The 27,331-nt window shown below is 51.7% G+C and overlaps 10 protein-coding genes and 1 non-coding gene across 11 annotated transcripts; 5 read left to right on the forward strand and 6 right to left on the reverse strand.

Annotated features, from left to right (window-relative positions):
• Positions 1 to 139: 139 nt before the first annotated feature.
• On the forward strand, positions 140 to 3,941 carry LRP88_02409 (uncharacterized protein; the record flags this gene model as incomplete). The annotated part of the gene is made up of 14 exons (XM_083239061.1): positions 140 to 234; positions 284 to 488; positions 537 to 606; positions 654 to 862; positions 915 to 1,117; positions 1,171 to 1,708; positions 1,756 to 1,801; positions 1,852 to 1,934; positions 1,991 to 2,087; positions 2,684 to 2,800; positions 2,855 to 2,989; positions 3,038 to 3,247; positions 3,331 to 3,701; positions 3,756 to 3,941. 14 exons carry the CDS (start codon positions 140 to 142, stop codon positions 3,939 to 3,941), a joined length of 2,565 nt encoding a protein of 854 aa, XP_083104191.1.
• Positions 3,942 to 6,801: 2,860 nt separating this feature from the next.
• LRP88_02410 (nucleotide pyrophosphohydrolase) lies at positions 6,802 to 7,137 on the reverse strand (the record flags this gene model as incomplete). The annotated part of the gene is made up of 1 exon (XM_083239062.1): positions 6,802 to 7,137. The coding sequence occupies one exon, from the start codon at positions 7,135 to 7,137 to the stop codon at positions 6,802 to 6,804; it is 336 nt and encodes a 111-aa protein (XP_083104192.1).
• A 1,168-nt stretch (positions 7,138 to 8,305) lies between these two features.
• On the forward strand, positions 8,306 to 10,026 carry LRP88_02411 (flavin-containing monooxygenase; the record flags this gene model as incomplete). The annotated part of the gene is made up of 2 exons (XM_083239063.1): positions 8,306 to 8,959; positions 9,016 to 10,026. 2 exons carry the CDS (start codon positions 8,306 to 8,308, stop codon positions 10,024 to 10,026), a joined length of 1,665 nt encoding a protein of 554 aa, XP_083104193.1.
• A 769-nt stretch (positions 10,027 to 10,795) lies between these two features.
• LRP88_02412 (uncharacterized protein) lies at positions 10,796 to 12,575 on the reverse strand (the record flags this gene model as incomplete). Its single annotated transcript, XM_083239064.1, has 7 exons — positions 10,796 to 10,977; positions 11,029 to 11,109; positions 11,158 to 11,240; positions 11,288 to 11,958; positions 12,016 to 12,085; positions 12,141 to 12,312; positions 12,365 to 12,575. 7 exons carry the CDS (start codon positions 12,573 to 12,575, stop codon positions 10,796 to 10,798), a joined length of 1,470 nt encoding a protein of 489 aa, XP_083104194.1.
• Positions 12,576 to 13,349: 774 nt separating this feature from the next.
• LRP88_02413 (uncharacterized protein) lies at positions 13,350 to 16,097 on the reverse strand (the record flags this gene model as incomplete). Its single annotated transcript, XM_083239065.1, has 6 exons — positions 13,350 to 13,877; positions 13,939 to 14,094; positions 14,160 to 14,246; positions 14,795 to 14,893; positions 14,944 to 15,801; positions 15,861 to 16,097. The coding sequence occupies 6 exons, from the start codon at positions 16,095 to 16,097 to the stop codon at positions 13,350 to 13,352; spliced, it is 1,965 nt and encodes a 654-aa protein (XP_083104195.1).
• A 424-nt stretch (positions 16,098 to 16,521) lies between these two features.
• On the forward strand, positions 16,522 to 17,060 carry LRP88_02414 (uncharacterized protein; the record flags this gene model as incomplete). Its single annotated transcript, XM_083239066.1, has 2 exons — positions 16,522 to 16,608; positions 16,716 to 17,060. 2 exons carry the CDS (start codon positions 16,522 to 16,524, stop codon positions 17,058 to 17,060), a joined length of 432 nt encoding a protein of 143 aa, XP_083104196.1.
• A 1,455-nt stretch (positions 17,061 to 18,515) lies between these two features.
• Positions 18,516 to 20,166, reverse strand: LRP88_02415 (cytochrome P450; the record flags this gene model as incomplete). The annotated part of the gene is made up of 3 exons (XM_083239067.1): positions 18,516 to 18,578; positions 18,632 to 19,696; positions 19,744 to 20,166. The coding sequence occupies 3 exons, from the start codon at positions 20,164 to 20,166 to the stop codon at positions 18,516 to 18,518; spliced, it is 1,551 nt and encodes a 516-aa protein (XP_083104197.1).
• A 533-nt stretch (positions 20,167 to 20,699) lies between these two features.
• On the reverse strand, positions 20,700 to 20,807 carry LRP88_02416. Its single transcript has one exon. It is a non-coding gene; the product is annotated as a tRNA-OTHER (tRNA).
• Positions 20,808 to 21,715: 908 nt separating this feature from the next.
• Positions 21,716 to 23,892, forward strand: LRP88_02417 (Zn(II)2Cys6 transcription factor; the record flags this gene model as incomplete). Its single annotated transcript, XM_083239068.1, has 5 exons — positions 21,716 to 21,747; positions 21,801 to 22,444; positions 22,496 to 23,084; positions 23,136 to 23,502; positions 23,554 to 23,892. 5 exons carry the CDS (start codon positions 21,716 to 21,718, stop codon positions 23,890 to 23,892), a joined length of 1,971 nt encoding a protein of 656 aa, XP_083104198.1.
• Positions 23,893 to 23,948: 56 nt separating this feature from the next.
• Positions 23,949 to 25,358, reverse strand: LRP88_02418 (pyridoxal phosphate-dependent transferase; the record flags this gene model as incomplete). The annotated part of the gene is made up of 1 exon (XM_083239069.1): positions 23,949 to 25,358. The coding sequence occupies one exon, from the start codon at positions 25,356 to 25,358 to the stop codon at positions 23,949 to 23,951; it is 1,410 nt and encodes a 469-aa protein (XP_083104199.1).
• A 471-nt stretch (positions 25,359 to 25,829) lies between these two features.
• Positions 25,830 to 27,321, forward strand: LRP88_02419 (major facilitator superfamily domain-containing protein; the record flags this gene model as incomplete). Its single annotated transcript, XM_083239070.1, has 4 exons — positions 25,830 to 26,318; positions 26,367 to 26,623; positions 26,762 to 27,101; positions 27,151 to 27,321. 4 exons carry the CDS (start codon positions 25,830 to 25,832, stop codon positions 27,319 to 27,321), a joined length of 1,257 nt encoding a protein of 418 aa, XP_083104200.1.
• Positions 27,322 to 27,331: the final 10 nt, after the last annotated feature.

The raw sequence follows: 27,331 nt of genomic DNA on the forward strand, positions 1-27,331 counted from the left end.
CCGACACGGTCCGAACTGTCCGAGGATCAACGAGGGGGTCTTTGACACACGTTGCTTGTGTGACGGCTGGAGGAAGATAAATGGACGGCTTGTTCCCGTGCCAAAAGCTCTTTGACACATCCGACAACTTCCATCAAAAATGTCTGAATCGACTCTATCGAACCCCCATGAGGGCCACCTGCAGCCTCGACTGTCGAGGCTGACCATGGTGGCCATGGCCTTTGCCATCCTCAAGTAAGGACTCCCCCTTAGACAGAATGCTCGATGACTGACTGGTGTGTAGTACTTGGATTGCCCTCGCTGGATCCATCGGTCTCGTCCTCCCCTCGGGCGGTGCCGTATCCCTCGTCTACGGCTTCATCTTTTGCGTCCTCTGCAATTTCGCCCTCACTTCGAGCCTTGGAGAAATGGCAGCCATCTGGCCAACGGCCGGTGGACAATATCATTTTGTATTTGCCTTGTGCACTGAGAAATGGAGACGGGTCATGGTATGGACATGTACACCCCTGCTTGTCTACGTTGCTGACATGTTGTAGAGCTTCTGGGTCGGTTGGATCAACATCGGCGGCTGGCTTGTCGTCGTCACCGTCCAGGGCTTCTTTGCTGGTACGTGGACTCCATCTCAGGGTCGTGTATATGCTAACTTGGAATAGCCCAGTTCATCTGTGCCGCTGCTGTCGTGGCCTCCAACGACAAGTTTGTCGTGACACAATGGAGCACCTACCTGATCTTCCTAGCCATCCTCACCTTTGCAACCATCGCCAACATTTTTGGCAACAGAATTCTCGGCCGATGGAATGACGCAGCACGTAAGTCTCCAATTACATTTTGGCAGTTCCCATCTGACTTGAGCAGTCTTCTGGTCCGTGTTGGGCGTCATCATCATCGGCATCGTCCTGCTCGCCATGTCCAAGAAGAGCGATGCGTCCTTTGTGTTTACAAACTTTGATAACCAGACTGGATGGTCTGATGGTATGGCATGGATCCTTGGCCTGCTTCAGTCGGCGCTGTCACTTATTGGCTTTGATGTTGTGCTGCATATGGCTGAGGAGATGCCAAACCCTGCCAGAGATGCACCTCGAGCAATGGTATACGCCATTGCAGTTGGCGGAGTTACGTGAGTCCTCCAAGCAACTCTTCAATATGAATCCTTGCTAACCGGCGCAACAGTGGCGGCGCCTTTATCCTCATCATGCTCTTCTGTCTCCCTGATATTGCCGCAATCTCCGCATCGGCTACCGGCATGCCCATCGTCGAGATGATCCTCTTGGCAACAAAAAACCGAGCAGCAACCACTATCTTGACCCTCATGCTAGCAGTTTGCTTCATCAACGGGACAAACGCAAGCACCACGAGCGCAAGCCGACTCCTCTTTGCCATGGCTCGTGACAAGGGCATCATCTTTCCCGATTACTTTGCCCACATTCAACCTGGTCTGAATGTCCCGATCCGAGCAATCATGCTCTGCTACCTTTTTAACGTTGCGTTTGGTCTTTTGTACTTGGGGCCTAGTGTTGCCTTTGGAGCTTACATCTCCTCGTGCACCATCTTGCTCAACGTTTCTTATGCGTTCCCTGTCATAACTCTGCTTATCCGGGGCAGAGGAATTCTGAAGGCGCATCAGAACGCAGACACACCTTTCAAGCTAGGAAAATGGGGACATGCGGTTAACTGGCTTGCTTGCATTTTCGTCGTCGTCACCTCTGTTGTAAGTCCGACTCGGCTTTGTTCCAATATTTCTCTGACCCCGACTAGTTCTTTTGCTTTCCGACAGCAATTCCGGTTTCGGGAAACACAATGAGTAAGTGGTGCCGATAGAGTGCTCGTGTATGCTGTGCTAACACACCCTAGACTACGTGTGCGTAGTTATTGGCATCTTGGTAGTCCTCATTGCCCTCTACTGGTTATTCTACGGGCATCGCTTCGAGGGACCGGTAAGTACACCATGCTCATGCAAATTCAATATTGCAATTCTGACTCTCTGTGATAGAAATTCGACGTCATTTTGGGGGAACAGACAGAGAGCATCATAACCAACTCTCGCCGACCAACGGATGACAAGGAGAAGGGCGTTCTCGACCATAGTGGTTGAGAGGAGGGAGTGGGTGGGGTGAAATTGATCTAGGCATATATCCAAGTTGACATGTAATTCCATGATTTCTGATGTGACTCTGGTCGAAAATTGCAATCGTCGCTCAACCTATTTTGCCGAAGGATCGACCCAAGTGTTATTCCACTAACAGTTAGCGCCTAAAATGGGTAGTCTCAAGCGCAGAACTGTTAAGGCTTTATGATCGTATTGCTTACCCTAGGGTGGAGGAGATGGAAATCATCTTCATATCACCTTATTGTACCAGTTTGAGGGTTCTCGGACTCCACAGAGCAATCTAGCTACCCTACAGAGCATTCCTAAAAATAGGTAGGAAATCCAAACAAGGCAAGCCACCTTTGTCCAGGGGCGCTTAGACTTGCCATGCCCCAGCGTTTACATGTTCCTTCACTTCAGTGACTGGCTTTATAAGCAAACGCAGGTATTTAACGGCTCTGCCATGTAAAGACAAAACAACATTATCAGTCATCGTATTCATGCTTGTCTGCTTTCGTTCTTCTCTAGCCAAGCCGTCAAACCTACACCTTTTACCTACCAACACAACGTCTCCCCCAACCCGAATGGACGCGTTAGTTGTCAAGACCTCTAACGACGCTCCGAGACTGGTCAAGGAGTCACTTCCTACGCCCAAGCCTGGATATCACCAGCTTCTAGTCAAGGTATCTCATGTAGCCCAAAACCCGACCGATGGTATAGCGCACCCTTCCTATATGCCCCGTGGTCAATTGACTTAGTCTCGCGTAGTCCAGTCCTTTGACGGCAATGCTTTCGGCGACGGTGCTGTTCTCGGATGCGACTTTGTTGGCGTGGTTGAGGAAACAGGGACCAATATGACTGGAATCACCAAAGGGACCATGGTTGCTGGTCTGATCTGGGGAGGTGTGTCTTGTTGCAGTTCCCCGTGGGCCCAAGACTGACCCGAGTTAGGCGAGACCAAGGGGCTTGGAGGTTACAGCGAGTATACTCTTGCAGATTCGCGGATTTGCTTCCCGGTTCCTCCAGGCCTGGCCCCGGCAGAGGCTGCCACACTGCCTCTTGCATCGGCTACTGCCTTGCTCAGTCTGTTCTCTAAGGACTGTCTAGCCATCGACGCCAGTGCCGCCGAAAACACCGCGGTTCTCATTTGGGGTGGTGGCTGTGAGTCCTCTTTTGTGCTCATTCTTCTAGCCAGCATCCAGATGATGCTTGACCCTTCCACCAGCAGCTAATACCACCTCCAGCAAGCGTCGGCCTCTACGCCATCCAAATCGCTTGGTTCCATGGTTTAGAAGTCATCACGACTTGCAGCCTGAAACATCACGGCCTCGTCAAGTCTTATGGAGCGAAACATGTCTTTGACTACCGGGATCCGCAAGTAGTCGACAAGATTCGAGGGGCAGCCCCTCAGCTCCGCTACGTGTTTGATACCATTGGGAATGAGACTTCTTCCGGAACGGCTTCTCGAGCCATCAGTCACCCAAATGGTGTCCTTTGCACAGTCCGTCCTGGCAAGGCAAACACACAAGATGTGTCCAAGAACATCAAGGTGACAGACGTTCTCGTCTGGACAGCCTTCCTAAAGGAACACCGTTACGGAACTTTTTACTGGCCCGTGAGTCGTCTTGTGCCAAGCTTGCAGAACTTGAGAGACTAATAACTTTGATAGCCCAACGAGGCAGATCACAGGTTGGCTTCTGAGTGGTTTCAGAAGTTACCGGGTCTCCTTTCATCTGGCGAGATCAAGCCCAACACACCCAAGATTTGTGAAAAGGGTCTGGATGGGGTGTCTGAGGGATTTCAGGAGTATCGTCAAGGCATCATCTCGAACTACAAACTTGTCTACAAACTGTAGGCTGGCTGGAACAATGTAGAAGGTTGGCTTGAGTCTGGGAGGCGAGGTGTTCTATGGAGATAAATCGACACCGGTCTACACCCCATTCTACAACCAATCATCAATTCTCCAAAGCCCAGAGGATCCTCAACTCTCTTGCCCGATCCGACGTCTTCCACCCCGTCTCCCTTTCAATTTTGGCGAGATGCTTCAAAAGTGCCATCTTTTCCGCGGGAAAATCACCAGTTTCCGACATTCCATCCCCGTCGTCTGTTGATTCGCCCACAGATGATGGGGTGGCTCCAACAGGGGCGTGCATACGGCCACCTTGATGCTGGGCAGAACAATGGGCTTCGCTGATGGGGCCGAAAACTCTCCCAGCAATATACAATGGTTGAAGATGGTTCACCCAGTTGGCACTTAGTTTCGAGGTCCGGGTCAGTGACTGGGAACAAATTAGGGGCTGCGACATACTGTGATGGGTTGCTGATAGAGATGCCTCCAAGTTCACGAGCATGCCATACAGGATCGCGCTAGAGATGGTTAACCCTTCATTCGCATTCACCTGGACCTGTTTCGTATCTTACCACCCGTTTTTCATCGACTGAAGAAGTGGTCGGGACCAATCCGCTCTGCAGCAGGAGGATTGAGCCAGTATGGTAAAAGGTATTCCCACATACTACTCCCCAATCAGCCTTGAAGCTCACACAGTGAATGACTTACTCGATGCAGATGATGCAAAGACGATGGTTGGAAAAGGATTCTTGTTTCCCGCATCCACTCTCATCAACGGCTTAGCACTCTGTTGACGCCAGCGCCTCCACTGTTGCAGCTCCTCCCACGACGCCTGCGCCTTTTCCCTCAACTCGGCTGACGACGAGTCACCGCTTGCGTTGAGGAGGTTGATGATTCTTGCAAATATGAGGATGGCAAAGTTACAGTAGTCATCCGTGTTGCCTCTGGCAGCAACTACTGCAAGCGAGTCCTCTTCAACCCACGAGTCGGTGGGGATGAGTGTTGTCTGGTTCAAGATGAATGCAGCCCACACGTCTGCTCAGTCAATTGTTAGCAGGTGTTTCCTGGGTCAGCATCATGAGTCCATGGGACGGCAGACCTATCCTTGCAAATGCCCAGAAACATGTCTTGACTATGCCTGCACTGTTACCGTTCCACTTCCGCATCCGCAATAGACCAGCGCATCCCTTCAAGTACATCGCCATGTCAGCCTTTGCACGATAAATAGACCGCCAAGCCAGTGTCTAGCCACTCACCTGAAGGTGGCGCCGCCACTCGGCCACCGTTGATGCCATCATCTCGTAGACACAAAGCAAGGTGCACGTTGCCAGGATGGATGACCCATCAACAGCAGGATCATGGCTGAGAAGAAGACGAACAGTGTACTGATACAGCTCGAGCGTGATTTGTCTAGGGCGTCCCCGCAAGCTGTCAAGCTGACGGGAAGCCAGAGACATGGCGGCAGCTACAAAGGGCGTAGACTCCATCATGCGATGAACGCTTCGCGCAGAAAAGTGCATGTCAGAGTCCGTCGTCTCACACCACGTGGCAGTCTCCCTTATGTAGTTGGAGATGAGGTCTGCCTTCATCCGCTGCGAGATGGGGAACCGAGGTTCAGGCTCGGGGGGAGCACCGCGAGAGAAAGCTTGTCCGAGGGAGAAGGGGGCAATGGAAGAGTCATGTAAGAAAATATCATATATGAAGGGCGTTCTGAAAATTTCCGAGGGAAGCTCCGGGGGCCGTGTGACATCGAAGGGGTGAATAGCTTCCGCCGGAGCAGTAGTGTCGTCGTTGAAGCTATCGTGCCCCGATTCCTCGACGTAAATCTCACCTCCTCCATTGTCTGGATAGCCTAGGTAAGGCTGCGTGGCTTCTGGTATGAGGTCTGAGGCGCCTTGGAAGTGCTCGGAACCAGCATCTTGTTCGACATGACAGTCAGAATCATCCTCGGGTGACTGGGCATCGTCTCTTCTATAAGTCTGAACAATGTCATCCGTATCATCTATTATCTTGGAAAGGAAGGCATGTCAACAAGTAGCGCGTTGATAGCAGAGCGAGACTCACAACGAGCGTTGAGGAGGCGGGTTCAGAAGCTTCGGTCGCCTCGGTTCGAGCCTCTCGCCTTTCCCTATCGACAGCCACGAGGGCAGCGATATGTTCCGAAGAGAGCTGGAGCGACCTGGACGGATGGAAAGAAACCTTGAGGCCCCAAAAGCATTGATCGTTTCGTATGTGACATTCCCGACAGATGGGACGGCCCCCATCACCTGCATGTCTCGATTGTCAGAACTTGTGGACGGGAAGTACTGGCACGATTCTGACTCACATCTGCGCCTCCGTCTACGACAGGGAAGACTTGTTCTGCAAGTCAGCTATCCGTCATCCAGGCCCGAGCACAGCACAGCAATTGTACGCACCAGCCTGCTCGAGAACGGCAATGCTTCCTCCTCTTTCGCTCCCTAGAGACTACCTCTGGTGAGCTGATGGATCCATGGGTCTCAGCTTGATCAGGCATTGGCAAGACAGTCAAGGTTGGCCAGGTTTGGGTGACGAGTCGAAAGCTCGAGGAGCGGTTAGAATTTACAGTTTTCCCCTTCTGCTTCTTCTCTTTTTTGGGCCGCTCCACCTGAATTAACTTGCTTCGGGTAACTACAGAGATGGAATTTCGCTTGCGGGGAGAGGCCTGTGATATGACGAGGTGATAATAGGGAGCCTAGACAAGTCTAGACCGAGCGTCTCCTCTTGCCGTCACCACTTGTCCAGCGCTTCCACATGCCCAACTGACTCGTGACATGTACCACCATTAAGTGACTCCCCAACGTAGCTGTCCCTCGCCCTCCACGGCGTGACGGCATCCTTGGGCAAGTCAAGCCGAGCGATCCTCAAGTTGGTCATACTTCTTGCTGCTGCCTTTGGCCTTTTCAACAGGGTACTTCTTTTTCGTCACTTCGAGCTTCTCCAAAACGATCTGCGCCGGGTCCACTCCGATCCGGTCGGCGAGGAGCAGACAGTAGGTCAAGACGTCGGCGAGCTCTTCACGGACACGCTTGGGGTCGGCTTCGGCGTTCCACTGGTAGCACTCAAGGAGCTCGGCTGCTTCGATGGAGACGCTCTTGGCGAGGTTCTCGGGCGTGTGGAACTGTGCCCAGTCTCGCTCGGCGACAAAGGCCGCGAGTGCGTCATGGACTTCCTTGTTCACCATGGTAAAATCCAGTTGGTGTGAGCCTGTGTCATTATACTTGTAAGCGCGCTGTTTTAAACGTCGTCTTCGCAGGCCATGATTTTACAATTGAACCTAGCTTAGCCCCTGGTTGGGTTTGAAATAATGATGAACGTCAAAAAGGAATTAGTATGCGGCAACGCGGTTCGGCTGCCATTCAAGAGTATATGGTTGCATCTCGAATTGCGAGAATTTTCTGTGGGACAGCCCTTTACGTGGCGTTCGGTTATTCGTAGCCTGTACGAATCCTGGCTTCTAGATGCTCCATGTCCACTCAAAGGTTACTGCTCGTGTTCCACCTTGTTCACGGAGCAGTCCATTCCGCCTCAAGCCTCTCGAGAAAGAGGCTCACACAAGTCAGATATAGAGACCCTTTAAGGAGTATCCGAGTATGGAATCTTAAAAGTGGCTGGGGGCCTACTCAGGCACCTCGGGCCAAGCTCACCGCCTCAACCTCAGCTCTGGGTCCCCCAGCACCAACTCAGCTTAGAGCGGTTCTAGAAACAGGAATAGATTTCGCTGTGGCTCAGTTTCGTTTGCGAGTGAGGTGATGTAATGGCAGATGGCAGACACAGTTGAGACACGATAGATATGTATTTTTTAAGTTGCTCGAGAACTCCCGAATGCAAAACACCGATTTAGAGTTGTCAAGACAGCAAGAGTCTTACATCACGTTTCGGCTAGTCGATGTGTAGACATGCCTCTTATCCCATGCCCAGCTGGGTAAAAGTGAGAGCGCTTCTACTTGCAAGTGGCTGAACGCTCGGATCCATATCGCGCTCCATGAGCGTTTCCGCTAGCCTCGTCTGCATCAGCCATCGCCATGCCAAGCACGGCGGATATGAAAATTGGAAAATTTGGCCTGTCAATATGGAAAGGCGGAATTACCGAGGACGGGCTTGTCTGTGCTCTTCTTCGCCGGAAAGTGTAGACGCTGTAGGTCATGACAGTCAACTTTCCCCAGATCAATCGAGAGCATGGGCCTTCTTCCCCAGGGGGATATCCTGGATTGCGTCCTAGCCATCAGGCGGGACATTCAAGATGCACAGGGATTCTATAAAAGGGCCATATCGCCAACGTAAAAGGGCTCGAGGCATACCAAAAGTGTAGACAACCTCATCTCTCTAGCGGCAGAATCTCAACCTACAACATGGCCCCGTCGAAAGAGGTCATCATCATTGGCGCTGGCGTCTCGGGCCTAGGCATGGCCGTCCAGCTCAAGCGCTTCCTCGGACACGCCAACTTCACCATCTACGAAAAGTCGGACAACATTGGCGGCACCTGGTGGCACAACCGCTATCCCGCGTGCGCCTGCGACATCCCCAGTCACTTCTACTCGTACAGCTTCGCCCTGAACCCCGACTGGACGACTACGTATCCCGGCCGTGATGAGCTCCACGAGTACTTCATGTCTGTTGCTGAAAAATTCGACATTCTGCCCCATTGTCGGTTCAACGCCATGTGCTTGGATCTGGTCTGGGACGCTGCGCGTTCGCTGTGGGTGTGCACGTTTGAGGACACGCAGACTGGTGAGCAATTCGTCAAGGAGGCGCCAGTTGTCGTGAGCGCGGTTGGAACCCTGGACCGCCCTTACATCCCCGAGCTTGAGGGCGCCGAGTCCTTCCAGGGCAAAATGTTTCACAGTGCTCGATGGGATGATTCCATCGAGGTCAGGAACAAGAACATTGTGGTCTTGGGCAACGGCGCCTCTGCAACTCAGTTTGTTCCCGAGCTTGTTAAGGACGTTGGTCCCAAGGGGAAAGTGACTCAGCTGGTCAAGAGTGCTCACTGGTGGACAAAGAGAGTATGTATACTTGATCTGATCGGCTCACGACATGTCCAAACTAACACATTTTCTAGGGAAATCCAACCTACTCAAACACCTTCAAGCTCACCATGAAGTATGTCCCACTCGCCGCTCGCATGTACCGCATCCTCCTCGCCTGGGACCTTGAGAAAGTCTTCTACTCTTTCCTCATGACCAAAGACGGCTCCCGCATGAGACAAAAGATCCGTGACGCCACCAACTCGTACATCGAGAATGATGCTCCGCCGCAGTATCGACAAGTCCTGAGGCCCGACTACGAGCCTGGCTGCAAGCGCAGGGTCAACACAGCAACCTACCTGGCCGCTCTGCACTCACCAAGCATGCTCTTGGCCAAGGACCGGGTCACCAAGATCGGCCCGCACCACGTCGAGACAGAGAGTGGTGCCGAGTACCAGGCAGACGCCATCATCTTTGCCACTGGCTTCACGACCCAGAAATGGCTTCACCCAATCCGCGTCAAGGGCGAGAACGGTCAAGACCTCCACGAGGTCTGGGACGCCTCAGGCGGTGCTGAAGCCTACAAGGGTACAGTCGTCACCGGCTTCCCCAATTTCTTCATCCTCTACGGGCCCAATGCCGCCACGGGTCAACACTCGGTCATCTTCCACTCCGAGTGCCAGATCAACTACACCTGCCGCCTGCTGCGGCATGTGCTCACCGGCCGGCACCCTGCGGCCTCCATCATGGTCAAGCCCGAAGCCCAGCGCCGCGATCTAGCCTGGGTGCATAGCAAGCTCAAGAACCTTGTCTTCAACAGTGGCTGCCAGAGCTGGTGGATGGATCCCAAGACGAAGAAGAACACCTTCATCTACCCAGACCCCATGTTCCTGTACTGGTTGCGCACGATATTCCCACGCTGGTCTGATTTTGAAGTCCGTAGGGTTGAAACTCCCGGAGGCTCGAGTTCCAAAGTTGTCTTGAACACACTGCTAGCTGTCGGGCTGGGCTCTGTTGCAGTGGGGTGCGTCAAGGATGTTGATAACTCTCTGAAGCTTGTCAAAGAACTTTTGCAAAGCGCTGAATCACTGTTACGGTCTGGGTAGGACGTGGTGTAGTCATCATAAGTGCGATAGACGCAATGTAACTAGCTATTTATAAAAAGTATGCCATCATGGCATTCTATTGACTAGTTCCTGACCTTGGACATAGAATAAGATGCTTAACAAAACAGCTCCATGCGCAGTTCCCAAGTGATGCCACTGCATCTTATTCTTCTTTTTCATTGACGTATCCGTCGTACACACGATCAAGGCATACGGCATTGGGTATGATGGCTTAATTATGTTGAGAACTGTATTCCTCTTACTGGGTTGCCTTTATCTACCTTTGGGTATGCTATGAGGTTAAATTACTTTTCAAGTACACACGATCAAAGCACACACTCATAAACACATAGCAGCATCAAAGTCCAATGCTGCAAAAAACCGTAACTACCTCCGCTCCCTCATATGTCACCTTCATTCTCGACCCATATATGTCCGAGTACCATCCAATAATTCTTTCCCAGCTCCCAAAAGTTGATGCATGTGCGATGAGCACTTGGGGGTCTTGCTGAAGCTAAATTTAGGAACCTTCACTTCTAATAAAATGGTGTAGAATGGGTAGATTGCCTGCACTGAACAAAAGAAGGGCTCCTAAAATCTCATGCCACCGGTTCATTCTTGTAAACTACCTACCCTCTATGATGCCTTCATTGATCTTGCGGGTACAGAAAGGCCTCATGTGCGGAGTATCTTACACGGGCTTGCTCAACCAAGAATCCTGCCATAATGATGCTTCACTTGAGCAGCGTGAGATGTCTGGGCTCCGATGCTAAATCTTTGCCTTCTCTACCGTCTCAATCTCCCCAGCGTCCTTAGACTCGTTTCCCGCCTCAGCATCCAGGGCGGTGCCAGTTCGAGCATCAGCCTTGATCTTCTTGGCCACCTTTACAGGGTCACCGCCAGTCGAAAAGATCTGATCAATGTCTTCAAGTCTCAAGTTACTTGTCTCGGCTAGTCCCAAAAGTCAGCAAACTCTCGCAATCATGGAATGTCGGGACATACGGAAGAGGAAGTAAATCATGGGGATAAAGGCATAGTTGGTCGCCATGAAGATCAGATAGGCCTTCCACTGCAGTCTTCGCACTATCACGGGCGTGATAAGGACTACTGTGAAATTCCAAAGCCAGTTACTGCTTATGCCGATGGCTGAGCCTTTAGTTCGAGCCTCGAGGGGGAGAAGCTCAGGGACGTAGACCCAGGGGACACAGTTGACCCTAAACAGTTAGCTATTCCCGGTGATGCAGAAGGAAGAACTTACGACATGCCAAAGATGAGCTGGTAAAGAAAGAAGAATGCGACCGACGCAGACGCAAAGGATAGACCCCGATCCGTCTTACCCCCATCTGACTGAGATAACAAAGCAGAGATGAAAAGCATGCAGGTTCCGAGGCCGAAGCAGCCCCACAGCATTGTCTTTCGCCGTCCCATGCGGTCCAGAGCCAGAGAAGGTAAGATGCTGCCAAACATGAACATCATCTGAATGCAGCCACCGATGATCTGGCTCCTCTGAACCGTCATACCCACGTTCTCTTCCAGGACAGTTGGGATGTAATATACGACCATGTTGATACCACTGACTTGATTTACAAGCTGGATTAGCCAGGCGAGGAAGACGCGGTAGCCGGTTCGGTTCTTATCCCGCTTGAAGATGGTGCCTCCGGTCTCAGCCTCGATGGCTTGGAGGATGGCTGTTCGCTCACACTGGATAAACTCGTCGGTGGGCTGCATGTCGTAGACGGCGCAGAGCGTTTCGATGGCTTCAGCTTCGCGGCCATGGTTGAAGAGCCAGCGCGGAGATTCTGGTAGGGCAAAGACCAAGATGATGACGAGAATTGCAAAGAGAGCTTGCAGGGCAATGGGCAGGCGCCAGGCGATTGGGCCGCCCACAAAACTCATGCCAAAGTTGAACCAGTATGCAAAAACGATGCCGACCTGGTGAGGTATTAGTATGGGCCCGAGGCAAAGGTTTGGCAAGGTATCATGACGTACACCAACAAACAGGACTTCGGCGCTCACGAGACGACCACGCGACGTGGGTGTACAGAGCTCGGACTGGTACCTATGGTTCAATGTCAGATCAAGGTGGTGAAGAACAAATATTGGTGTCCCCTTACATGGGAACGGTCGCAGTCTTCAACCCAGTGCCCATTCCGGTGATGATTCTACCAACAACGAGATGTGCCACATGGAATGAAGTCGCCTGCAGCGTAGTGCCGATCACAACAAAGGCCATGGCTATCCAGATGGCACGACGTCTGCCAGTCTTTTCACCCACGACGAAAGCAACTATCAGGACGTCAGTCACGAAACCGGGCTCCTCGCTGCGACCATGACTCACCAACACAACCAACCATACATCCCAGGTTATAGCAGGCGACAATGATGCCAGTCTGCGAGTCACTGGGTCTGTTGAAGAGCTCAAGCCAGTCCTCGTTCTGCAAGATGGGCCCAAAGACGCCCTGCTCGTAGCCAAAGAGGACGAAGGCGGCGAGACAGCAGACGGTGATACCGAATTGGAGGCTTTTGCCCCTGCCGAGCCAAGAGCGCATGGTGAAGGGGTGGAAGAAAGATGTGTAGAGATGAATTGGCCGACGATTAATGAATGTCAAGATGCGTGTGAGAGATGAGTGATGCTTTCTTTTGCCATCAAAGACCATGCATGACGAGGTTATATACAAATGGCGCTGTGGCTCGGGCCAAGTTGTCGACAGCTCTGACTTGCGCCGAACGGTAGCATTAACCCTCGCCGTCCCCGTGGGGTCTCCATGTGGCTGCAAGCTAATCTACCCCAGAATCGAGCTTGTCCCAGGTCTCGCGTATGCAGATGCCGGATAGGGGTGAATGGTGCCAAGATCTTGTTAGAGCAGCGCTAGGACACCTCGTGAGCGCTTCAGGTTGCCAGTGTCTTGTGCCAAGGCCATTCTCAAAATTGGAGTAACAAGATGACCCTGGGCGTTTTGCTTGCAGTGATAAAGTGTGGTCGGTTATGCGTAAGCTAAACAGAGAAGTGTGAGCCTCCCCTGGCTTTAAACGACCTGGGTGAATTTCTCGTAGTCTCACGATTCCTCACATCGTCACACGCCGGGATCCTCCACTTCGAGCGTCGTATTCGACCCAAGATCAATAATAGGAAGATGCACATCAGCACTAGAGATAGGTTAGTCATAATCAGCTTCACTGGCTGGCCTTCGACAACGGGTTCCGATTGGCAACTTCCCTGGTAGGTCAACTTTTTACGGTGGGCGGTGTTGTTGTCAATCACGTTGGAGAATGAAATGTACAGCCCCAGATGGCAGTGTATTTGCTACGTGCGCAACGTGGAATTATCCTTGACGAGAATTCCATTCCCGATCAAATCGCGTTAGAGAACGCTGTGCCGTGGGCACGCAATCAAGTGCCTTGATAGATATGCGGCTCGGCAGGCTCAACATGTACAGCACCGTCTGCGCAAGGTCTTCAGCAGCAAGCGGCTCGTATCCCTCAAAGAACTCATCCATGGCACCCTGGTCATACTTGACCCTCTGGAGATGAAAGTGCGTGTCCACGCAACCAGGTCGTAATGTCAAGACACGTATATCAGAGCCTGCCGTTTCCATGCGGAGGCTATTAGTAAAGCCCTCGAGGAAGGCTTTCGAGGCATGATAAACTGCCTCGCCGTTGAACGGTGGACACTCTAGCCCAGTTACAGAAGATACATTAAGAATGGTCCCCTTCTTTCTCGGCCACATGGAAAGGTTTAGCACTGCGTGCGTGGTAAACATCACGCCATTGATGTTTGTGCCTGACATCTGGGCAACTTGATCAATGGGGAGTTCCCAAAACCTAGCAGGAGCGCCGAGGGCGAGGCCGGCCTAATATGTCTTTAACACTGGAATTATCAAGCGCGTTTCCCAAGGGATAGATGGCACTGACATTGTTGATAAGAATATCAATCTGACCAAGGTCAGAGATAGCTGCCTTGACAGCATTCTCGACCTGGTTTTGATCCTGGATGTCGACTGGGTAGACGGCAAGCTTGACGTCGGGAGATTTGGCAGTGATTTCGTTTCGCACGTTCTCAAGTTTATCCTTGACGCGACAGATATGGTTGAGCGTGTGCGAACAAAATGTCAACGAGTCATGTTTCCGCTCACCTTGCTGCGGGATACCAGAGCAATGTTAACGCCATGCTCAGCCAGGAGCTTGGCTGTAGCTTCACCAATGCCCATAGAAGCTCCAGTCTAGTCGGACGATTAGCAGACGGTCGCGGAAGTGGAACATGGCGAAGTGACGACGAACGATAAAGGCAGTCTGTCCTCTCAAAGAATCCATCATGGTCGAAATGTCTGTCAAAGGAGCAAGGAGCTTTATTGGAAAATGAACCAAGTCAATATAAAAAATGAGGGTTTTGAATACGAGCAAGCCGAGCATTTGTCATCCTTACCCGCAGGGTCGTCGCCTGCAAGGACCGCGCCGTGATGACGCCGACGATGACTCCCGGCCGGCGCTTACACCTCCCTCGTCGTGCCAAAAAGGCCCGAAAGCGCAAACTGCAATCGGAAGCGCCAGCCAGTAATGATAAGATATGCTGGAAACTCATCACGTATATCTACTACAGCAACGTTCAGGTCTAACTCTGAAGCTACTTGACACTATTCTCGATAGCCCAAACACATGAAATGGAGGTTGTTCAGTAAAATGGCCCATCTTGATCTAGGTACTATGACTTTATCTTCTTGATTGACCTCTTGACCGAGTCGGAAGAGAAAAACGTTCTCATCTCTTGAACAAAAAGATCGGGGCACTCGAGGGACGAGAAATGGCCTCCAGTTCCATACTCCCTCCAATACTGGATATTAGCAGCCTGCTGTGCCCAATCGTTTGGACACTACTATCAGTCAGCCACGATTCCAAGGCACGCAGTTTGGGTTTACTCACATGGAGCTGCTCTTTCGCATACATGCTCACGCCGGTAGGGCAACCGACGTACGTCTCAAAGGTCCTCTCGGCCTCTCGTCGCGACCCAAAGGCTTCGCGGTAGAATCGCAGACCTGGCGTTGCCCCTTGGATCCAGTGCATCACCACAAGCGTAATGATGGTCTCGGGGTCGAAAGCTTCAGAAACGTGGCCCCAGTCGTGAAACTTTTCGACGAACCAGGCCAGCAAACCAACAGGTGAATCACCAAGAGCAAAGCCAAGCGTCTGAGGCCTTGTTCTTTGCTGTTCCAGATATCCACTCTGATCCAGCTCAAAGTTTTTCCTGACACGCAAAGCCTCGTGTTCAAAGTCAGAGTATAACACTCCAGACAGACACCAGCGGAGATAGGCAAGTGGAGCTGACCACAGGGTTGGGGCCGGCACAGGGAACATGTTGAGATGTTGAGCATGCACAACCTCTGGGAACTGGATCGCCACAGATCTCGTGATGAAGGATCCAAAGTCGCCCCCCTGCGTAACAAACCATTTATACCCGAGCACATCGGTCATCAAAATCTTGAAGGCCCGAGCTGTAATCTCGGGGCCAACTCCCGACTTGGCTGGGGCTGGTGAGAAGCCAAACCCAGGGATCGACGGCGCAACGACGTGGAAGGACGGATCGGTTGGTTTTTCCGGGTTGCTGAGGCGGCCGACGACTTTGGAAGCTTCGATGAAAGACCCTGGCCAACCATGGGAGAATAGCAGCGGAATAGCACTCGAGCTTGTCGACTTTGCATGCGTAAAGTGCAGAGCCAAGGGCCCATACCCTGGCACTTGGATCTTGACCAAATAATGATTGAACACGTCGTTTATGTATTTCTGGTAACGAGGAAAAGGTCAGCCAATTTGTCCAAGAATCACCGTCAGTCAACACCTACCTCCTGCTTCTCCCAGCTATACTCGTCTCTCCAGTACCGAGCGAGCCGCTGCACTTGGGCGACCTTAGCACCCTGAGACCAGTCATTGGGTCCAAAATCACTCTGTTCGGATGGATAGCGAGCCAAATCAAGTTTCTGTCGAGTGGTCTCAACAAGATCCTTGTCAAACCGCACCGAGAAGGGGACGGGCTGGTTGAGCTTCAGCTCTTGCTCCGATGGCAGACACAGTCGAGACATGATGGAGGTTTATGCTTCAGTTGCTCAGAGCGCCAGAATGCAGAATATCAATTTTCACCGGGAGAGACAGCTAGATCCTTAAATGACATTCAGGCAGGTGTACAGACTTGCCCTTTGCCTCGAGGCTGGTCGGGTGTAAAGTGGGAGCGCTTCTGCTTGCAAGTGACTAACTAAACGCTCGGATCCACATTACCTATGCACACCATCAGCGTTTCTACTTGCCTCGTTTGCATTAGCCATCGGGGCAGGAATACAACTTGCCAAACTTGGCCTGCTAGTCAAGAGGTCCAACTTTCGTAGATTGCTAACTAGGTAGGCGAGGCGGCACTTCCAACTCCGGACGCAGATACGCGTGCGGGTGGGATCTAACTTTATGTCGTACGTCCGCTGGATTCTCGACCCTCATCCTCTCGAGCTCCCGCGGATGCGACGCAACTTCGGGGACGACGACTTCCGCACCTTTGACTACGTCGCGCGCATACGAGACGAAATCTTTCAGCGCGATACAGAGGTGGGCCTTTCACTCATAGTCGCAGGCTACGCATAGGAGTTGAAGACGAAGAAGGACAAGACGGCGTTCGATATCGAGATCGGCGATACTCAGCTCCGCTGGAACAGCATTCCCACCGACTGGATCTCATCCAGAAAGGCCCTCGAGGAAGTAGATCCATCCGCACGGTTCAAGGCTACGGCCTGAACTACGTCGGATTCATTATAGGGCTGGACCTACGGTGCGACCCCGCGCAGCGACGTCTCTTTGTCGATCGCGACTCGTACTTTGACAAGAAGGGCAAGGAGAACAACTCAGCCCTCGGCAAGACCTACTCGGACGACGACTTGTTGCGGTTCATCACGCAGATCTATGCCGTGCTTATGATGCGCGGCATCCGGGGGATGTATGTGTACGCCTGCGATCCTGGGTTGTGGGAGTATCTTAAGGGTCTCATTCCATTCCATTCATGACACTGTGCACTAGATTGATGGTCTCTCCCCGGGTAGTAGTGATAACTGAGTTGAGACATAGAGGCTGCCTGTCCAGAGCCTCGCCTATCCCTTCTTTGTAAACAACTTTCACATGATGATATCTGTCGTCTACATGAAGGAAAGTTGCCCAGGCTAAAAAGCATATCCCCAATGCCCGGCTTGGTACAGAATGGGGCTGGGGTATCTGCTCACCGCTGAATCAAGAAGTAATTACCCAGCCGACAGCTATACTCGCGAGCCTGGTTCTCAAACTGGCTGCTGCTATTGGATCACGCGGTCCTCTTGTGCAACAGAGAGCAAAATCAGGCTCCGTTGCGAATGCAAAATTGTCTTTGCCAAGGCCGCCTCGCCAATCAACTTGACCAACCCTTACAGCCGAAAGACTCAGCTGAATTAAACCTGCTATCCTCAACACGCCATGTTAACGCCACGGCGTTGCTGTCAGGAATAAGAATACTTGGCAGGGAGAAGGGGGGAGCTCTAAAAGCCCAGCTTTGCCGGGGTCTGCGCTCATTTCTCCTCAAACCGTCGGTCCGCAGGTTCTCACTACCATGGATCGCTGGTGCAGGATTGTTCGTTTCATGGCGCTGGCCTTTCAGGCCTTGATATCAACGACGACGAGTTCCGCCAGCTCCGACGAACCGATAACAGTCACAATTACCGGCCCCCAACCAACGCTCCAAGTAACCACGGTCCCCTCTGCAACCTCAATAGATGAGAGCGATTCAGAAAGCCAAACCGATGACACGAGGCCAAGTGAAACAGGAAAGGGTGGACCTAGCCCAGGCGTTATCGCCGGCGCGGTGATCGGAGCCCTCGCCGGCGTTGCTCTGATTGCCGGTGCCGTAATACTCGGTTTCCGCATGGGAAGACGGCATCCCCAGCTAGATAACCAAGAGTCGGGCCCGAAGAAGAGCTTCAGAGACACTATTAGTTCCTTTCCACGACCAACCATCGCATGGAGTCTAGTTAAAGCCCAGCCCTCGATGGGATAGCAGAGCCAGAAGACAGAGCCATGGATACTTACCTTTACAACTGCTGATGAGACTCGAAGGCAAGCCCGTCTGTTGATTAGAAGATTGGGGATCTGATTAGACATTCCTGCAAGTTTTTTACTACAATTTTTCACGTCGAGACGCTTGGTGGGCTTCAGAGTAGTGCACTGAGAAATCACCCACTAGCAGACTCGGACATCCCGCCACGAGAGGTTGAACTGGATTAAGAATGACCTTCCGTGTATTAGTTCGCTTGCACTCTATATCCCGCGTCATCTTTTACATTTAGTCTATCTGAGTCATCGGCGAGAGGTTCAATTCCGATTAGACCAGATCACCACATTCCCCTAACATGATCCCCTCACAGCCCACCCGGTACGCGGACCACTGTTGTCCTTAGCATGCCCGGTTCATTTTGATCGGATTTCCCACAGGTTTTTTACTCGGGCTTGCGACGACGCCATTTAATAATCGCAGGATTCATCGGTCGGGAGAACATTGACTGTGGAGTGTTGTTAGCACACAAAGGACATGAGAGGACACATCAGAACTCACCGAATAATCTGTTGCCGGAATCGGCGCCTTGGGGTCAACTTGCTCCATGTGAAGCAGTCTCACAAAGGTGGCGACAATGGCACCAAGTTGCGCATACGCATAGTGCTCGCCAACGCATCGATGTCTTCCAGCACCAAAGGGTAGATACGGGCTGCTCACTGCCTTGCTCATCATGCCAAACCCGTAATCAACCTTTTGCGAATCATCCACCGGCTTCTCGAGGGGATCAACCTTGTCCCAACGATGCGGATCCCACTCCAGGGGCCGGGGGAAGAAGTCTTCAGATCGTGCAAGAGTGCCAGGGGATGCGAGCAAGGTATGCGATGGAGGAACAACCCACTCGGTACCTGGTACAGGCATGGGGGATTTGACTTCGCGCATGATTGAGTGGATGGGGCTGTGTAGACGTAGAGTCTCCTTGATGACTTGACCGTTGAGCGTCAGCTTCTGCACATTTTCCCAAGTCAGCGGAGCTGGCGGCGAGCCAAGAACTTCGAGCTGCTCTTGGTACATTTCCTCGACCAGATGCGGCTTATGGGCGAGGTTGAGGAAGAGCCACGCGCCACTTGCTGCTGTGTTATGCTGACCACCCATGAGAATAGCGATCAACAGTCGCGCGACATGTATATCCGGGAGAACCGTGCCATCCTTGTACTGCGCATCCATAAGAGTCCAGATCATGTCGGTCTCATCGCCCTGGTTCCCCTGTTCGCGACGCTGTCGAATAATCTTGGCAAATAATCCCTCCATGACATTGCGGGCGTGGTCGCGACGTCGATTCTGCGGCAGAGGAAGCCACGGCATGACGAAATTGATGGGCTGGAATCCATCGTCAAGGTGGCGGTACAGAAGAGCAAATGTGCTGTCGAACATGGACCGGACCTCGTTTCCCAGCAGCGAGCCAGAAGCCGTGTAGATAGTGATTTCAGCCATGACCTCGGTGATGTTGACTTGTCCAGTTTCTCCATTGAAGTAGGGCGAGGTGTTGACATAGTCTTCAACTTCCTTGACAAACTTGGGGATATAAGCACGTAACGCTTCCGTAGTCAGACCGAGTTTCAGAAGCTAAAAGGTGGTTAGACGCGGACAAGAAATGGGTTGGGTGAACATACTCTCTTTTGATCCATGAACCTTGCATTGGAACAATCATATACCACTTCCTTGCCAAACACAGGCGTCGTGAGCTTTCCATACACCTCCTCAGCGTTCAAATCAGCATGCTTGCCATTGAGGATGAACTCATTCCCTTTCTGACCAAGAAAGACGGTAGTCGGCTTCCCTAGCAGGATGAAAGTGAAGCAATCCCCATACTTGGCCTTACAGTCGAAGAAGAACTTGTACGGGTCGATTCCATACTGAACACTGCTGCCAATGAACGGGAATATGTGAAAGACGACGGGCGGTCGGTTCCGGTCGGGGAAGTACAGCTGCCCAATCACATTGCGGGCAATGGCGATGACAACGACGAGGCCGATGGTAAGAGGGATCGAGATGGAGAGCGGCAGAGCTCGAAAGCTGTCATATAGAGACTCCATTGGAGTGTGCGCCGCAGCTTTTTGCCCTTTTGAGAGCACACCAAGAACAATTTTTACAAGTGGTCAGACTGTCAGCATCATCCGTTCGATTCATTTTACATCGCTATCGCTGGATGAGTAAGCTACCGAACCAGGGCGGTGAAGGGACTGGGGTTCACATCTAAGTGCAAAGGAGGCTGCGATTGCCAGCTCTTCCCAATGTTTCTGCTCTCTCATGGGGCTTCTCATCCCGCCAGTCACCATTCTAATTGCCCCAAGCCATGTAGGCCTATGGGGACAACTTGATGGATCATGCAACTGAAAATTCGTATACGCCAAAACGAAGGGGAGACACAGAGGAAACAGTAAGTAAAAATGCCGAGAATGGGATTCGAACAAGAATACGACAACATCAGGCAGGCTGTCCGTGGACCCACTAAATACTGTATACAGTTAGCCCCTGGCGCGCCTCAATCACAAGCGAGAGGCAGGCTTGCGCGACAACAGCAGAAGAATTAAATCATTGATTGAAAGTAAAGATTGCAAAAAAAGAGACCCAAGACTAGGAGTCGAACCTAGCCCCCCGGACCACAAATTGGGCACAGTTTAACTTTAAGCAAACTGCGTGTCACCGAAGGATGTTACCGCTACACCACCTCGGGCAGCAAACTGACCCACAAACTTCCCTATGAAGCTAGTACATTTTACAGGACGGGCCTACACTACTTCGCCAGTATGTGCGCAAACAACAAGACATCGTGCAGCGTTGGCAAAAAGAATGAAATCACAACGCAATGAGAAAATTACTCAGAGTGAGAAAAAAAAAAGGTCCCAAGCCCAGGAGTCGAACCTAGCTCCCTGACCCCCTTAGTTAGGGCACAGTTATATGGTTTTTAAACTGCGTGCCAAACACGATGTTTCCGCTACACCAACTCAGGCAGTGGCTGTATCCACAAACCGCTATTTATAGTTAGCGTCTTGCGCTGCATTGCATAATGGACTATGCTCACGCACTTTTTCACCCGTCTAGGCAGATCAGAACAAGGCAATCAAGCCGTATCAGTGCCTGTGTGTTCCAAAATGTTGCAGTGTTAAAGAGTAGAGAGCGCCTTGAGTTTGTCGAGGAAAACAAAGGCTTTCAGGCGGATCCAATCTCTGTAGCCCTACACCAAGCCGGCCAGATCGCAAAGCCGGTGGTTCACCGCCGTGGATTAAGCAACAAGCACTTTAGGGTTTCTCTTGGGAAACTATTAATATCGTTGAGATTTGTAGATAAAATCTGGGTTTATTGTAGAGACTATCTAGATTTATCACCAATTTTTTTCTTTGTTTCCATTTCATCACTGACAACTTCATTCGCACTTGTGGCTCGTCAAAGTACAGCAATCGGCCAACTTGCTAAAATGCCCGATGTGAGATGGGTCGCAGGGCGCGACTGACTAGTCCGACATCCGCGACGTCCGCGATGGAGTTTTTGGTGTCTGAATTTTTTAAACTAAGCTCCGGCTTTCGGAACTCGGATCTGACACAACAAAAAAAGTTTCCCTCCTTCAAAGCCGAGACGGTGACGATGCGCTCCAGTCTATCATGCGACCATTGCCGGTGAGTCCCGCGTCATGGGCCCAGATGAGATCTAACAGATACGCGGCGTGAAGAAAGGCCAAGATCAAGTGTGTCAATGAGGGGACTGCGCCTTGTCAGAAGTGTCTGAAGCTGGGGAACTCGGAGTGCGAGCTTTCTCGGCCGCAGGCTAGATCGGCAAAGAAGATTGCTGCGAGGGCTCAGAGGGCGACACCGGAGCTTACTCCGAGGGCGGATCATGTTTCGACGGTTGCGAGTACGCCGGACGTTACGCGACAGGATCCCATCAGACCGCCTAGGCCGAGTCCTTCCTTGTCAAGGAGGACGGTCTCGAGCTGGGGACAGGAACCCGTTGATGAGCATCTCGCGAGGTTACCGATAGGTGTCGTTCTGAAGGCTCTCAACATTTTCACGGCCAAATTCCCCGAGCTGAGGATACTGCAGCCCTCGGCGTTTATCAAAGAATACCAGTCTAGCCGATCAAGAGAGAGCAAGGTTCTTCTGGCGACTATTCTTGCAATAACAAGAAAGCAGTCATCGATATGCAATGGAGAATGGCTTCACCGGTTGCGAAGTAGCGACTGCTACGCGTCATACGCCTGGAGTGTCCTGTCGAATCTCATTCTCCTACCGCCAAATGTTCAGGTCGTTCAGGCACTTCTCATCTTGACACTCTACGAGTGGGGTGTACGAGAGTTTCATAAAGCATGGATGCACTGCGGTAGGTATTCCGAAGCTCTTCTATGAACATAGCACTGATATCATACAGGCATGGCTATCCGCATCATGCAGTCCCTCCACAGCTCGCGCATCTCCCCCCACGCTCTCGACATCTCACAGAACAACGACGTGGACGAGCTCGCCGTGGTAGTCGAGACTCGGACGTACTGGGCTTGCTTCATCATGGACTGCACCATCAACTCTGGGACTTACAACCCGCGCATGCTCCCCATGCCCGAGATGCAGAAGCTCAAGGTCCCTCGACCGCCAAACTTTTTCGACTTTGCTTTTGGATCTGACGGGGCGTCGCTGAGTCAAAACTTGACGGCGAATCATTCTGATCCGTCTGGTAACTTGGACCTCGCGCAGAGCTTTGAGACGATTGTTCTTGGGTTCGATATTTACGCTCAAGCAATGGCGTTTTTCTTTAATAACGGTCGATGTGCACCTGGAATGTGCGCTCCAGAGAATTGTCCTTGGGTACCAGGCTCGCTTTGGTCAAACTGCAGAAACCGACTCGAGGAGTGGAGGAGAAGCCAGCATCACAGGTTGCATTATCCAAGACACAGCGTTGCCGTCCACATGACGCTGGGGCATGGAGAGTCTTTCATATACCTGAATATGCTGTACTATCTAAGGTGAGTAGTACACCATGGCTTGATGCTGCCTCGACTCACAACATCAAACAGTACCATCATGCTTCACCGCGAATACTTTCCCTTCCTACCAACCGCCGAATCCACACCCCAAGGCCCCATACATCCTCCTCTCCTTGAAGCGGAAGCCCCGCCAGGATGGTGGGAGGACAGCGCCAAAGAATTGTACGGGGCAGCTGAACAGATTACCTGCTTACTGCAAGAGGCGTCCGAATGCGGCATACCTCTGATGACGCCCTTTTCCGGCTTTTGCGCCTTTACCGCGTGCTTTCTTAACTTGTACATCTTTAGGTTTCCAAAGATGAATCTTGGTAGAAGTCCGAGAGCCGAGCAGTTGATGAACTGGGGTTTGGAATACTTGGAGGAGTTTCAGAATGCCTGGGAGTTGGCTGGTGGCTGGGTATGTGCACATTTGAGCCTCGAGTTTAGTGCTCAGAACTAACACTGGCAGATTAAAACCATCCAAAACTCGTCGCTCTTGTACAAGAGCGCCACCGAGGATAGTGGACGGTTTCGAGGAAGATCGAGAGCCGACTTTGAGACTCTGCACCAATCCATCCACGAGTACCGCATCGTAGATCGATCTGACTTGCATCTACAGCAGATTCGTCGCGCGGATAGAAATTCTTCAAGAGACATTGAAAATGACGACAGAGTAGGGAGAGAACATGCTCAAGTTCCCATGGGCTTGAACCCGACGGGCAACCCTGCTTTTCTGGACCCTTTTCCGAACTGGTGGTCAATGTTGCAGGAGGTGGAATTCGCCGAGATTAGCAGCATAATGAATTGAAATGAATGCATTATTCTCGCTAATTATGTCAATCTAACTTTTTGCTTCTATGCATTTTACAGGCGATTCCTCTCCGCTTCTAGTACAGCCTCCTTCAACACTCTACAAATGTGACTGATCTGTTCCTCTGAAACCGTGAAAGGCGGTGCAATCAGAATGTGATCTCCCCTGACACCATCAACAGTACCAGCACCAGGGTACAGTGCAACGCCCTTCTCGAAGGCCAATTGCTGCACAAGAGGGCCAAACTTGATATCTGGGCTAAACGACGCCTTGGTGGATCGATCCTTGACAAACTCGACTCCCCAGAAGAGGCCCCGTCCTCGAATGTCACCCACTGATTTGCACTCGCTGAGTTCGGCACGTAGAGCTCTCTCGAGGACAGGTCCCATCTTGGCGCATCGCGACACGAGGTCTTCTCGCTTGACAATCTTCTGCACAGCCAATGCAGCAGCACATGAAATCGGGTGCGCTTGGTATGTGTGACCGTGGTTGAAAGCAGCCGAGCCCCGTCTCAGAACGTCGACGACCTTCTTGTGAATCAGAACACCGGCAATGGTGGCATAACCACCTCCGAGACCCTTGGCAATTGTCATGATATCTGGTACAACACCTTCCTGCTCAAAAGCAAAGAATGTTCCAGTGCGTCCGACTCCGCACATGACTTCATCAAGAATCAGGATGATGCCGTATTTGTCGCATAGAGCTCTGACGCCCTTGAGGTAACCCGCAGGAGCCGTGACGCAACCCGCCGTCGCGCCGACCATGGTCTCCGCGATGAAGGCGGCAACGTTCAGAGGGCCAACTCGCAGAAACTCTTCTTCGAGCTCTGTGAGTAGTCTTGCTGTAAAGTCTGCTTCGCTCTCAGACTCATGCTTATATTGGTACGCATACGCGGGAGAGACGTGCGAAACGTTGGGATACATGAATCCTTGGTAGGGAGTCTTGCGAGCCAGGACTGTCGAGACTGACATGGTGGCCATTGTGTTTCCATGGTAACATTGCCGTCTTGAGATGATGTGAACTCTCTTTGACTCGCCATTTTCAAAGTGGTACTGTCGTGCAAGCTTCAAAGCTGACTCGACAGCTTCACTTCCACTGCCAACGAAGAAAGCCTTCTCAAGGCCATGAGGGTTGCCCTCAAGGATGAGATTGGCAAGCTCTTCGGCAGGTGCAGTCGTGTAAGCCTGCGTATGGACGTAGCTGACTTTTCGGGCTTGGTCCGTGATGGCCTGGATAACTTCCTCGTTGCCATGACCGATGAGGGCGACTGCTGCGCCTCCACAGGCGTCGATGATGGTCTGTCCGCTGGCAAGCTTGAGTTCGATGCCAGAGGCTGACTCGACCATGTAGGGATGTTGAATGAGTGAACGATGCATCAAGCATCCTTCTTTGCTCATTGGTTTGACGGGGGTTTGGTGTGAAGGGACCTCTGAGACGAGATCGTCGTTTCTTGAAGGAGCCATGATTGATGAACTTGACAAGAAGAAATGTAACTTGCAACAAAGATAAAAGGCAATGATTGACTTGTCTTGATCAAAACAACGAGAAGTTGTCTTGTTAGACTGGTATCTTTATAAGTCCCCAAAGCCGAAACCCGATGGTCCGTCGGGAATGGTTCTCCCGACGACCCGGCTGATCTCGATATGGGGCTGCCAGGAGACGAACTAAGTGTAAAATCCTTCCATTTTCTCCACTGATATCGCCAAAATCATGATCTAGAAGGCTCGGATTAGATGTCAATGCCAAAGCCGACGCCGATGGCCCGAGACAGGGAGGATTTGATCGGAGAGTCTGACTGAATTGCTATTTGTACGGTCATCTTTCTCCTGTTTCTTCATGTTTCAACTCGAATCAGTAGTCAAGACTCTTTCTTCTCTTTGCGCTTTGTTTCTTACCCTTCCGGGTGTCTTGTTATCCCTCAAGGTTATCTTAGAATGACTGTTCGGACAGAACCTCCAGTCGCCGACTGGCCCGGCTCGTCGGCCACCTCAGACACCGAAAAGGGCAACGAAACCGACCGCTCACAAACCGACTCTTCATCCCCTCCTACACCAAAAACTATAGAGATCGAGTTTGATAACCCAAAAGGATGGATCCCCGTGGCAGCAGCAGCGTGCTCGCTGTTTGTCTACCTCGGTGTGATTTACTCCTGGGGTATCATGCAAGTGAGACTCGTCGAGACGACATCGTCTAGTCTAACGACTTTAACGTTTGTTGGATCTTTGGGTACATCTTTCATGATCTCTCTTAGTGTCTTGTCGGGTATAGCAGTTCGCAAGCTAGGATACCAAAAGACAGCACTATCAGGAGCCGTTTTGATGGGACTAGGAGAGTTTCTGGCGAGTTGGACTACGAAACATGTCGGAGCTCTGTTTGTATTCCACGGAGTTATTTTTGGTATTGGAGGAGGACTGTGCATCTTTGTGAGTCTATCCGATACCTGTTTGATACACACCTAACACTTGTTTTAGTCGTGTTCTACTGCGCCTCTCCGATGGTTCAAAAAGTACCGAGGTCTCGCAATGGGTATCGTTTTCGGTGGAGGAAGTCTCGGAGCCGCCGTAATGAGCATTGCAACGAATCTCCTCGTTAGAAATCTCGACGTCGCGTGGACGTTTCGCATCTTAGGCTTCATGCTATGGGGAGTCTGCATCCCTGCATCCTACTTTATCCAACAACCCAAGGGTTCAGCGAGCGCCAACTTGAAACTCCAATGGCAAGTCAACGGGTCTTGGAAAAAGTTTATTCTCTAAATTGGTCTCAGGTATCGCTTCAAGGAGCCGAGGTTCCTGCTGATCGTGGTGGGGACGGCAATCTCGTGCTTCCCGCTGTTTATTCCGCCGTACTTTATTCCCATCTTTTCCAGATCTATGGGGTACTCTAACCAGATAGCCATCGTCATCTTAGCGGCCTGGAATCTCGCTTCTACGGTGGGCCGTGTGTTGGGCGGATACACTGCCGATGTGCTGCTCGGGCCTCTCAATAGCTTGGTGCTCTGCCTGCTGTTCATTGGCCTGAGCTCCCTCGTTGTCTGGCCATTGGCCTCCACAGTTGGCATCTTCTCCGTGTTTTTGATCTTCAACGGCATCGGATGCGGCGCGTTCTTTAGTCTGGTCCCTCCCATGGTCGGGGCCACGATGGGGGCCGAGAACACCCTGGGCATCCTCCCCATCCTGTGGACGACTTGGTTCTGCGGCTTCTTCTTTGTAAGTTGGCCACTGCTTTCGTGAAACATGTGCTAAACGGTTCCTTTAGGGTACGCCTATCGCATCTGGGATCTATTCACTAGCCGGAGATAGCCGTGACCAAGGGGTTGAGGAGTTTCGTCCTGCCGCGTACTACGCTGGAGCCATGTCCCTTGTCGGGTTATGTTTTATCCTGTACATTCGCTTCACTCAAACGAAGCGTCTCCTAGTCCGTATTTAGAAGGTTCCAT

Source organism: Fusarium phalaenopsidis (genome assembly GCF_050370095.1).
Source record: "Fusarium phalaenopsidis strain FUZ10S chromosome Unknown contig_32286, whole genome shotgun sequence".
NCBI lineage: Eukaryota > Fungi > Ascomycota > Sordariomycetes > Hypocreales > Nectriaceae > Fusarium > Fusarium phalaenopsidis.